Genomic DNA, 12638 nt, shown 5'->3' with positions numbered 1-12638 from the left:
CAAATGCCAGGTGATTTATTGAGGGGCAGCTTTTCACAAGTGCCTCCATAGCAGCTGCAGTTGTGACCGGTCCATGCTTTGGGACAAGCTGCAGTGGTTGTGGTTGTGACCGCAGCCGCGCTGCGGCGGGGTGAAGGTGTCAGCAGCTTCCCGGTTTTGTACCTCCCTTCTGCAAAGTGGCTGCTGCCTCTTTTGTGCTAGGTGGGTGGCACCGGGCTAAAGAGGTCCTGGGTCTAACCCAGTCTTGCCTTTCCTGTTAGTGGATTACAAACACAATGAAATCTATCACACAGAGAGAGACAAACAAAAGAGCGAGGTACAAATCAAACCTGGTTTCTTGATCCTCTGCTGGGGGCACAGGCCTGCTTGGAAGAGAACCGGCAAAACAATAAGTGAATCTCCACCACAAACTAATCACCCTCTCTTTTGGCCCTGAGGTCCCATTTGTTTCTCGGAACAATTCAGACTCATCCAATGGACCTTGGCAATTTTGATCAAAGCTCCTTTTTCTCTGGGAAGAGAATAGCAGAAATATGCACTGTTTCCCCTCAGGAGCTAGCCAGACAGCATAAAAAAGGAGAGGCTATATCACTCTGAAGCAGAGCCAAAGCCAGGCCAAATTAGCCTGGCATAGGATTTTGACACTGTCTTCCAAACCTCCCTAGAATTTTCCTTCCCATCTAATGTTACAGCCTCGTATCTTGCCTTTGTGCACACCCGAGATGTGCCTGACAGCAGTATTTGGCCCTCTGCATTGCACCATCATGCAAATGCTACAACTGAATGTCAGGAGAACGTTCCCTGGTGCCTCTGGCTCTGGTCCATGACCAAACGGGTTCGCTAGCTTTACAGAGGTAAAAAGCAGCGTCAGGAATCCATTCGCATCGGTGAAGGTCAATAACATCACAAAAGTGATGGCACAGGGAGCTGTTAGGGAGAGGAGAGGCTTTGTCAGTACCCAGACACTTGAGAAATGTCCTGTTGGGTCCAAACATCTGAGAGCGCAGAGCCTGGCTCCCCAGGGGGTGCTACCGAGCAATAGGGCCGTTCTCCTCACCAAAGGCTGTTTAAGCTATTTTGTAAGTGAAAGATAAATAAGAAAAGAGTAGTTACCTTTCCTTCTCGGCCATGTCTTGTTTCTCTTCTGCCCTGTAAACACAAAATCACATTTGAAATCTATCATCTAGGGGCGAGCAGCGTGAAAGAGTAGAGTATCTAAGGCCTTTCTAGGGAGCTAGCTGGAGCTCAGACAAGAGGTTACAGGTCTGATCAGAAGTGACTGTTAGCTTCTTGTCCCTGTGATATACAGCCTTGATAATCCTAATGCTCTCAGGATGCCTCTGTTGGCCCTACAGGGAGGTAGCTGACTAATTTGCACTGGATGACTCGCTTTTCAGCAGCTAATGAACTGAATCCTCCCAAACTGCATCTCCCATTCAGTTCACCAGCACGAGGAGGTGTTATAGCACATCGCTCTTGTGCTGACCCAGCTGGTCTTTCCTTGGTCTGTGATTGCCTTTCCTTTTAGCGGAGCTGACTGTTATCACTGTTTATGGCCAGCACTTCTACCCTAAATCACCGGTGATGGAACAGGTCTAGAAAATGAAACAAAACAAACTGTAAACTAAGGGCCCTCTTTATGCCACTCTAGCAGAATGAAGTGGCTTTTAAAAATAAGCACTAGCTCTCACTTTAAGGTCAGCTTGCATGGTCATATGAGGAAAATGTGCCATCTTTATACATGGAGAGATTTCTGATGACCTTTGCTAGCACATACGGTGCATGTTCAGGATGTGTGCACTCGTGGGGTTAAGAGGAACAGTTCTACAGATAAATAACCTTTTAACCAAGCTTCTCCTCCCACCTGCAGCTTTTGCTTATTTTGAGAAAATCAGTAGAAAATAAGTGTAGGATATCGGGGTAGGAGGAACACGAATTGACTGGTTATAACACAAATAATGATGAGAGAAAGCAACAACATCCCAAGAAAATGAACCCACCCTCCATCCCCCCTTCCCCGAAATTAATTTTACCTTTCTTTCCTGGCCTTGATCCTCTCTTCTTCATATCTGCAACAAACAGGAAACATTCTTTAAATGTTTCCCAGTCGGGACTGCTCACTTTTAGTAAAACACAATGTTTGCTCTGAAGGTGACAGAAACATTAAACTAGCACAGTGTGCAGGCTCTTGCTTGGCACCAGTATATGAGTGAGATAAGGTTCGCCCCAGGCTCTGCGTTTCCAATACATGGGGTTTGACTCAACACAATATTCTGCTACATAGGATTTTTGTCCTGCACCTCCTCAGAGCTACGTGTGCCCCAGGGTCCCTCTGATACTCACTGTAAGATGCAGTCTGGAATCTGTACGTGCTCCATTGGGATAAGTTGCTCCAGTTCCTCCAGGCTGTGAACATACTGGATCTTATTGATAAACTTCACACTGGCAGAGAGAGAGAAAGGGTGTGTGCTTAAGGCCTTGTTTTGATGTTCTCTCCATAGGAAGTCAGAATTTTCCTGACGGAAATGGGGAGTTCTGCATCCCTGTATCCTCTGTAGTCTGGGTGTACCCATCTCCTCCCCGTGCTAATATGCTGATGGCTAAGAATTGTGGTGAGATGCCACATTACTGTACCACACTTTGCTTTGACCCCCGCCTCTCAATATCTGTAGGAGGGAAAACGGACCACCATTGCTGCGCTTCCCAGTGAATCTTTATGCGCTACCCACAAGCTTTGATCTGGATCCAGACCACCGCAGTGTCTCTTAAAACCACCTCTAGAGTTGTCCTTGGAAGTATCAGAGAGATGTAGGACAAATGACAAACAGTCTCACCTCGGTCGCTACTAGTTAAAGGTGAGCTTAAGATCTGGTTCATGACATTAAATTTCCACTCCAAAACCAGCCGAGTTTGGGAACATGTTATATTTACCTGATGAAGGGTCTGGATATAGCCAGCACTGTCCGAATGAACCATGAAGGATGCACGATTATCAATGCTTTGAGGTTTTTACGCAGCCTGCGGAAAAGCCATGGGACAGAAAGTCAGATTCAAAGTACCTTTTCTTAAACTCACCTGTAATGTATCAGGGCACTAATAGGCATCACGATGCTCACCAGCCTCAGCTGGGTCTCCAGACAAAAGCCTTGCCCATGGCCTTAGGAACCCTATTTAAGCTCGGGCCTGGCAGGTTGTAGGAGTACTGCTTTGCTTGGGTGCTGTATTAGCCTGATCTCTGTGAAGGTGCTTGTGAGGGAAGGAGGGAAGTGATGAAAGAGAGCCCGGAGTAAGTCAGAAAGCCGTGATAGAGGAAGAAATTATGGAATCTGGGGAGTGAGGAAGGAGAGGTGGCTGGGAAGACTGGGAGGAAGTAGTGGAAGAGGACTGGGAAGAATGAAGAGGCCACACCAACAGGATTCTCACCTTCTGTCTATCATCTGATAGCACTTCTTCAGCCAGCCAAGGCCTGGCATCCTCCTCCGGGGCGTTGCTCCGTTTAGGTACACAATCATATAGTCCTCAGCCACCAGCAGCTCCAGACTACTGATCACGTATCTGTTGGGTGGTGATCAAAAGCAACAGGGATATGAGACTCAGAAAAGGTCCCTTGAGGTTTCTTCAGGTGCCTGTGTATTAACCCAAAAGGTCTCCAGACCCTTTCTGTGTAGACCTTGGAACAGGTTTCAGATTCAGCTGGTACTTCTGCAGGATGCCTAGGGGTATTTCTCAGGGATTGCTGGTACATGTTAGCATAGTGCACGCACTGATGGGCGTCCCTGCACTATTCTTCTGCCTAGCAGTAGCATCTACTAGCTGTTCAGCATTGTATACGTATGCTCTAGCCTGGTTGTGAGTCCATCACTGGCATAATTAACACTGAATGTTTGAATGATTTATTGGCCTGGGATGCAAATGCTGTGGACAGTGTCTTACCCAGTGATGCTCGCTCCAGTCTGCAGCTGCACACTGGGTACATTTGGCCTGGATTCAAACTATTTCCAGCTGAGGTTCCTGGTGCAATGAATACATGGAAGCTGTTTCCCTAGAGCCTGAGTTACCTTCCTCACCCTCCTCTCCCTCATAGACCTTGACCAGCCACTTACAGGAAGAGATTCTCCATGATGTAGTGGTAATCGGCCAGGTTACTGTCCGGGAGATAGCAGGCAGCAAAGACAATGATGGCATTGAGACCTTCTCCATAGTATCCTGGGAAAGAAAGACACGGGCAGCATCAGTGACTCTTTCCAGAGTTGAAGGAAAAATAGCAGCAAAGATGTTTTGCAAGATTTGGGCCTGGGCTGGTTTTTGTGCCTCTGTTCAGCTCTAGGTAAGTGTTTGTCCCTCTTAATGGACCTCTTTCATAATTAGATTTGCCTCTGATCCTGGTTTTGGTTATAACATGCATGTGGGGTTCAGGGTAGGAATTTGTGTGTGTCAAAGCACAGAGCTGAGAGCTTTGCCCTGGGTCGTTGCTTGGCTTTGCTCAGATTTCAGAAATGGTCACTAACTGTGGACGTATTGGCCTTTAGCTGTGCTTCCCGAGACAGCTCAGGCACTGAGCTGCAGAGGGGTTAAGGACCTGCAGTCCCTTCATCACTGGCGACGCTGCCCGCACCCGGGGCTGTGGGTCGGGATATATTCAGTCTTGCTCAGAGCCAGTGTTATCCCTACTTTTGTTTATTGAAACATTGCTATGGTGGCTGTATGTTTTTTAGCATGAGCTGGGTGCTTTTGTGCTTATCTGCCACATAGTGGTACAAAATGAATAGCAATTTTTCCCTAAAGACAGTCAAAACAATCAGTCACGGCATCCCCTCCAGCTTGACAAAGATGGACTGAAAGAAATCCACCAAGCCAGGATTAGGCCGCCCTCTCCCTCACCTCCGTGTGTCACCACTCTCATGTAGGGTTTGATCATCTGGAGGTCGATGCGGTGCTCCTGTTCTCCAATGATGACAGTCCTCCAGAGCCGTCCATTAGTAGCACTCCCATCTTCTGTCCCACCATCCCCAAACAGGTCTGCACTGTCCCCAGGCATGTTCTTGGCTGTGGCTACGGGAGTGTCATCTGGAAAAGGGACAAACATTTCTGCCTCTAATGTAATGTGCAAAGAGGCTCTGCAAGAGCTTTGGTGTGCAGTAAGAGCCAGTAACAACCACAGACTGAGGATCATCTGCTTCATCTGCAGCTTTGATCTGTGTAAGTTTGTGGTTCTTAATAATCTTGCACCATTGCCAAACTGTAATAGAAATAAGCTTAACATCTTGTGCTGCTTATAGTACCTGCAGTCACAGGTCGGGCACCGGACTTTTTGCTGGATCTTCCTTCAGATCCATCTATACTGGCTGAAGAGGGCACCGCCTGTGCTGGTTGTCTTCTGATCTGCTAGCAGAGCTGCTTGCATGAGTCCTTCTTAGCCCGATTCAGTCAAAATCAGCCAGGTTAGCAAAGGCCATGTTATTCAAGATGTTTGAACATTCACGTGACAGCTCTACTGGCAGAGCCTAGCAGGCAGCGCCTTCCAGCCTGGGGTGGTGGCCCAGTTGCAGCTGGAAGGGCACGTGTGCCCACAGCCTTATGCCTTATCCTGAATTATGGCTAGACAGGTGTTTGCAAGTCCCTGAACTACTTCTGCCCACGCTATCCCCAGATTGAAGCACTGAGACTCCTGGGCTATAGCTGGGGTCCTGGTGGGGCAGATACCGTGTGGAAGATGGGGCTTGGTTGTGTGTGCTGTGCTTCACTGCTGAGGAAGTCGGTCCTCAGCTGCTGATGGTGAGTGGTGTAAAAAGTGGTTAAAATGAGGCTAAAAAAAGCACCAACCTCTGCCGACATTCACCCCAAACCAGCCTTTTACCTTCCCATTCCAGTTCGTTCCCGTTCCCCAGGAATTCGAGGGAATCTGTCTCATCAGGAGTTTCAATATCGTCCACATTAATGTCCAGGTCATCTGGTGTGTCCAGGAAGTCATCGGAGAGAATGGAGCCTTCACTCTGGTCCAGGGAAATGTTGATTTCAGGTGCAACAAGTGTCTTCCGCTTACGATGCGCCCCATTAAAGTTTAACGTATTTGGGGGAGCTGGAGTTAAAAGGAAAATAACTGACAGGTTGTCCTTGCCCTGTATCCTTAGTGCAAGACATGGTGCTTTCATTATGCATGTTTCAGGCTATGGTCTTGGAAGCTAAGGGTGGTGGATCATAGCTGGAAGGTACTGGACACCTGCAGCTATGGCTGGATAAAAGTGCCCACACTTCTGAGATACCTATTTCCTCCCCCAGCTTCTTGTGAAAGACTAGCAAATTCAAATCTCTGCTGGTTTCCTCCCCCACATGGGAATTTTTGCGGATACTCCAAGGGAACTGGCTTTTGCCCTAACTGCAAGCTGCCATTCCCATAGGCTTGCTTTCCTTTGAACTCCTGATAAGGCAGGCTGGTACTTACAGGATGTATTCTCATCTTCTGTAGGGCTGCCCAGCAACTCCATCCCCGTCTCTTCTGGGAGAGGTCTGCAGGCAAGCCAAGATGCGGGGGTAAAAAGACAGGAGGTAACAGGTGATGTTTAGGAGAAAGCCACTCCATGGCAGACAGTGGAGAGAACTGGGGACATCAGGGAAAAACGTGCAACCCCATGTGTGCTCTGCCCTTTCCCTTTTGCCTGTGAGCTCAGCCTGAGGGATACCCTCAGGTGATTTGCCCAAGAGCAACCCGGCAGCTGTGCTTTCGTACTGGAGCACTGTGCAGTCCCTAGTAACCTCCAAACTATCCCTGCATTTACACCCCCCCAATACATCTCTCATGCTGCCATTCAGCCAAGAGGCTGGAAAATCCAGCCAGGGGCACGGGAACAAATCCTGAGCCAAGAGCCTGGTAACATCCTCAGTCTTTCCATATTATCCCCATATTTATCTCTGTCAGAAGTTTGAGAGGCAGTGCCAAGCTCTAGGGCTCCTCATCAAGGGTACCAGTGAACATCATCTGCAGTTGCCTTCTGCCACAGGCCCTGCAGCAGAGCAGAACTTTATCCAAAGCACCTGCCACAACCACCTCTCCCAGAAGGCAGCTGCCTCCTTGGTCTATAGTGACTTTGCTCTAAGTCAGTCAGTGTTCAAGGCAAGGATCAAACCTTAGGTGTGATCCCAGAATTGTCAGTCCACCCTCACCTCAGCCACCGCTTGGCAAAAGCTGACAGTGATACCCAAACCCTGCTGAGGTTTGGAAGCCGGTTCATTCTGAGCTAAGATCCAGGCACCAGCACTCAAACCCGTATTTCGGACCCAAAGGCTGAGCCACGCTCCCTTCCTTGGTCTCCACGGCAGAGGTCAGGATTTGCAGCTTCTCATGCTTGGCTCCTGCACCCTCTTGGTGCCTCCAGCCGGAGGCTAGAAGCATCAATTGATTTAAAAGTTGGCTTTCCCATACAGATGCTAATGCCAAATCTCATTACGTGGCTGTTGCCCTGTGGAGGTTGCTGGAGTTGTTCCTGACCCATGCTGGGGTAAGTGAAGTCAGAATCTGGCCCCCAGTACTGTGGTGAGGAACCCTAGCTGGCGGCTGAGCAGCACACTGCCCACCCTGAGCCGGACACTTTCTGAACACTTTTCCCCTTAATTTGAGCTGGGACTTGTGCCCATCCCCTGGCATTAGCTGGGTTTGAAACTTCTTGTGCAGCATGACCAAACCCGACCAGACCCCACCAGCCCTGTGATAAGTTCATGATGTCGAAGATCTGTTTAAAAGGGACCTTCTCAGCCATCCTTGTTTCACCTGCCCCTTGCTGGAAGCTTCCCCTCAACAGGGGGAAGAGCTCATGCTTCCAGGTGTAAAATCCTGGGTGCTGAGACAGCCTGGAGGTGAAACGTGGGGGAAAACTGACCAGTTTTAAGGCAGTGCTGTAAGAATGGGGAATGTAAGAATGGAACTGTGCACGGGGCTGGTGTCCAGCAGCTGCTGGCCTTACAGTCCAGCGATGGCAGGGGGGCAGGCGGGGACTGGTACCTCCGAGTCCGCAGGAGGATACAGCCTAGCTCTGCCCTACAGAGCCTCCTCTTCGTGCTGCCGTGACACCAGAGCCACCAGCCAAATTAAACCCTATAAATATTTAGATTAAGGGATAATCCTCTCCTAGCTGGTTGTTGTATATTTATGAGAGTTGGAGACCTGATCAAAGGCGCTTGCTCCTTGCTTGTGCAGCACCCAGATCCTGTGGGCTGCCACAATATTCCTGAGCAGTCAGAAAGATCCCTCTGCCCCCTTCCAGCCTCTCCTCCTCCCTTTTGCTTTTGTCTTGAATGGGGCCTGGCTGGTTGTTTATCTGACTGTGAGCTGGCGCCTGGCACAACTTGGTGATACGGCATCAAAAGGAGGGGGGGGAATGGCCCAGCTGTACCCGAGTACGTGCTGCAGTCAGGCACTCTGCTCTCTGATGCTAGGATTCATTTAAGACAAGCAATTCAAAAGTCAGAGGTGAAGAAAAGGGCTTTCTTACCTTCCCAAAGGATGTTCGAATCACTACCTCCCAGTCTCCTGTGTAAATCTTCCTTCCCAAATGCAGCTAGCCCCAGATGCCAAATTTTCTGAACGAAGCAGGTTTTCTAAGGGTCGGGTGCCACCATTTTGCTTTCTGCTGATAGCGTGCTGCCCAGTTTCCCTCTATAAGCACCTTCTGTTGGGCCCCAACCAGCCCGAGCCTTCACCGACCGTGATCCAATGGATGCGTGATGGAGTGAGCATGCTCCTGCATCCGCCCCGCGGCACCGCTACAGCATCATTGCAGGACGGCACTTGCACAAACAGCTGAGACAGACTGTCGACAGGAGGCTAAACCTTCAGGAAGCAGCAGGAGGGGGAACCCTTTCCTCTCCGCTTCCTCGCTGCTTGCTCAAGTGCCTTGGCATTGCACCTTTGCAGCCTGCAAGGCTGTTCTGCAGATCTGCTTCTCGGGGAGGGATGGGAATGTCGCCTTGTGTCCTCAATGAGCTGCTGAATTCAGTTCCCCCTAGCCCAGATCTTTGTCTAGGATATGGGGTTTTTTTGTGGCAAGATTGGTTAATCACAGCTAAGCAAAAATAGCTATGCAGCAAATCATCTGCTAGACAGCTACTGTCCCACATGCAGCAGCTTCTGCCCTATTATTTTAATGCTTCTAGGGGGAAGTGTCTTGAAAATTATTATTTATTTATTTTTAATGCCAGTTAAACACAGCTAGCATTCTCATTTGCCTAGTGGCTGTTCAGGCTCTATTTCACTGGCATCATTCCTGATTTAATCCCTCTGCAGCAGCCTGTCATCAGGCTGAGGAGCTTGTTTGGGCTCTGACAGGGCTCTGGCCTTGTCCCTGCCACTGGCTTGCCACCCAGCCATGGTCACATCCCTTTGCCTCTCCCTGCGCTTTGTTTGCCAGGCAGGAGCGATGATGCCCGTGTTAGGTGGTGCAGAGGGCTCTGCAGAAGAAATACCCCTTGAAGGCTTGACTGTGGCTGGGGTAAGTTTGCTGCTTGCATGGCAAGTGTGAAACGGAGCCTGGCAGCTCCTGCTCCAACATGATGGTGTGGGTTAGTGCATAGGTATCCAGGTGCTAGAACAGTTTTGTCCCCAGATTTTCTAGGGAGCCTTGGGTCAATGCTTTCCTTTCTGTACCTCGCTTTCCTTTCTGTACCTCGCTTTCCTTTCTGTACCTCGCTTTCCTTTCTGTACCTCGCTTTCCTTTCTGTACCTCGCTTTCCTTTCTACTCAATTAAAAGCTTGTCAGCACAGCGCTCTGGGGGAGCCTTAGGTTGGCAGAGGTCCACCAGCCCAAAGCTCTGCTCAGCTCTGCTCTCAGAGGAAAGAAAAATCCATCCTAGAAACCCAAGGGCTTGTCTGAGCCCACCTCTGGGGCCAGCGGAAGGACAAGCCATGTCCTGTGAGCCGGGTGCTGGGCTGGCAGACAGAGGTGCTTAGATTAGCGATGCAGCTGGACCCAGGGTAAACAGAGCTAAGCTCATCTGCCGATGCCAGGGGAAACAGGAGACCCTTTCTAGCACGGCAGGGGCTGTGCATGCCCACCCGCGCAGCACACTGCGCCACTGTCTGTGAATACAGGGGCTCTGTGGGCTGCCTGGGGGAATTCAGCTGCAGCTGGGACAGGGCGAGACAGCCCTGAAAAGCCCCTCAGCAGCCCAGACCCCAGCTGCAGCAAGGCTTGGTGTTGGCCATGTGTGCCCCAGTGAGCTGCTGCTGGGCCATGGGCTTTAGCGCTGGACGTGTGGGGCAACACTGGGGCGAGGATGAGGGTGGGTGCACCCTTTGGGTGGCTGCAGGGAGTTCAGCACACGCTGAGCTTACAGGGATTTTTTTTTTTGGCACTCTATGCAGTTAATAAAGTGTCTGTGAAGGTGAAAGCTGCCACTTTGGCACCTTCTGTCACCCATGCATTATTTCTTACAAGGTTTGCAACAATTCAGATTCTGCGTGTCAGTGCCAGCGGACATTGCATCCCAATGACTCCGCTTCCTGTGGCAAATTCCTGGTGAAGCAGCATTTGCTTTGCCTGGGGAGACACTGCTTGATTCAGAGACTGGGGGGATGTCCATCTATCCATCCATCCATCCATCCATCCCTATATGCAATCCATCCATCCTACATGCACGCATCCATCCATGCTAATCTCCCTGTCCTCTGCACCCGGCTCCTTACCCTCTCCTTGGCATGCTCACAGAGGGTTGCCAGATGCCTCCCAAAATTTTTTAAGCATTCAGAGCAGCCTTGCTACAAAAGCTCTGTTCTCTGGCCAGAATTGCCCTGTTGGAGTTAAGGCTCCCGTTGCCTCTGAGGCTGGTGAGAGGGACCTGCATGCTCCATGCCCTGCTGGTTTCTTACAGGAAGAAATAAAATTCTCCCTGGCTTTTTTGCAGGGAACAAACCTGGGGAAGTCCTCGTCTTGCCACTCCTCCTTCACATCCACGTTCTCCATCCGCAAAGTGGCTTCTGTGGTTCCCATCGTGTTCAGAGAGGGTTTGGCTGCACAGTGGTTCCCTCAAGGAAGGGCGCAGGCTGGAAGGTGGAAGGCAGAGAGGTTGGCATTGAGCATCACTACCGGGGAGCATTTAATCTGAACCGTTCAGTGCAGGTATGCTGATACCATGCTCCACAGAGAAGAGCGTGGTAGCTGCTTGTTTTGCAAAAGGAACAAGGCAAGGACATGGGGTTTTGTGGTTACTTGACACACCTTGGACAAGAAAGAAGTAGTGAGGTTGGCCCTGGGTCAAAGCAACAGGTATATCTCTGCTCTGTTGTGACCTTGGCTCTTCTCCCTGAGGATCAACACGGTCTGGGCTGATGCCCACCCAATTTCCCTTGCTACTTCTCTTCCAATACTAATCTCAACATTAACAAGCACCTCTGCTGAGGGAAATGAAATGTGGCTGAAAGGGAAGAGGAGAAATAGCTCCTCCCAGGCTGGTTTCAGGTTGTTTTGGCAGTGGCACCAGTTTCCATTTTTCTGGCCTGGGCAGAAGTTAATGGCTTTGGTTTTGCAGAGAAATTCCTGACTACTGCTGCCTGGTCTGTGCTCCATCCCCATGCTTGTCCCCACACCTGGAGAGAAATGGAGGAGGGTGAGGAGGCCTTCACAGGGATGTTGAATGTCCTTCCACACCCCTGAAGAATTCACATCTCTCACTTGCTCCCAGGTAAACCAAAGCAGATGCCAAAAAACTGGAGCACCTCAAATGGAGGCAAGGTGGGTGTGCTGTTCCTAGTTCGGGCTTTCTCCAGCACTGGTACGAACAGAAGTTCAAATCCAGTGAGCCTCGTTTTCACTCATACTAACAGCCCAGCAGCGCGAGGGGCCCTTAGAACCATATATTGTTTGCCTTCACTAGAAGGTTCCTACGCTGCCAGCCAGCAAAAATCAGACCTTTGTACCTATTTCCCAGGAACTGCACCTGCAACTCCTAACAAAGTCTGGCTGAGGGCTCAGGACCAGTCCTTGCAGGTTAGAGAGAGCACATACACTGCTCTCAGCTGGATGCTGCTGCAGCTGAGCTTAGTAGCACCTGAGCCTGGAGGGGGACAAGGTCAGGCCTTATCTTACATAGAACATGTTCAAGTGAAATCGGCTTGTAGGGCACATGCATTAACCCATCCACTGCAGGACAGTTTTGAATGTTCTTCCTGAGCTCAGCCTTTACACAGGCACTGGCTGGATAGTAACGGGGTTTTTTTAGGATAAGGGACCTAGGGTGGTTTCCCAAGTGGATGGAGCTACTCTGTCTGTCCCCTGATGTCAGGGAAATCAGCATCTAGCAGAGTTTGACCCATTGCTATAAGGCTTTTCTAGAGAGCCAGTGCTGCTTCTGCTTCCTTTGGAGGCTTGAATTTACAGAGGGTGTCGCTGGTGAAGATCTGGAGGGAGATAAATCTGTCTGTGTGTATCTGCTTTAAAGGAATGAAGCTACGTAGAGGCCTGAGTAAATCCAGCATCCATCTTTATTATAGGCGCTGGCAGAGATAGGAATCAGAGCAAAGAGCTGGCTGTGAGCCTTGCAGGGCTCTCTCCCTGGCCGGTGTCTCTCATCCTGTCCTCCCAGCACGCACATTATGTATTCTGTCCTCACCCCCACGCCTGGCTGCATGCGATGCCCATGACACGGTCACA

General features: G+C 50.1%; 1 protein-coding gene across 1 annotated transcript; it reads right to left on the bottom strand.

The window, feature by feature from the left end:
* Positions 1-256: 256 nt before the first annotated feature.
* ATCAY (ataxia, cerebellar, Cayman type) lies at positions 257-10979 on the bottom strand. The gene is made up of 11 exons (XM_009323456.1): positions 10903-10979; positions 6443-6507; positions 5858-6079; positions 4882-5067; positions 4104-4206; positions 3424-3555; positions 2932-3018; positions 2344-2442; positions 2034-2069; positions 1114-1149; positions 257-365 (listed from the first exon to the last, which is right to left on the bottom strand). Exons 1-11 carry the CDS (start codon positions 10977-10979, stop codon positions 257-259), a joined length of 1152 nt encoding a protein of 383 aa, XP_009321731.1.
* Between the last annotated feature and the right edge of the window lie 1659 nt (positions 10980-12638).

This window comes from Pygoscelis adeliae, unplaced genomic scaffold, assembly GCF_000699105.1.
Source record: "Pygoscelis adeliae isolate BGI_AS28 unplaced genomic scaffold, ASM69910v1 Scaffold590, whole genome shotgun sequence".
In the NCBI taxonomy this organism is placed as follows: Eukaryota; Metazoa; Chordata; class Aves; order Sphenisciformes; family Spheniscidae; genus Pygoscelis; species Pygoscelis adeliae.
This window is presented reverse-complemented; position numbering and strand designations above follow the sequence as displayed.

Excerpts from the sequence above, each read along its gene's own strand:
- ATCAY (XM_009323456.1), bottom strand. The coding sequence starts at position 10,979 with ATGGGAACCACAGAAGCCACTTTGCGGATGGAGAACGTGGATGTGAAG. Across the intron at positions 6,080-6,442 it reads AGAAGATGAGAATACATCCT|CTCCCCCAAATACGTTAAAC; the intron begins GTAAGTACCAGC and ends TTTTAACTCCAG. Across the intron at positions 5,068-5,857 it reads GAACGAACTGGAATGGGAAG|ATGACACTCCCGTAGCCACA; the intron begins GTAAAAGGCTGG and ends TCCCTTTTCCAG.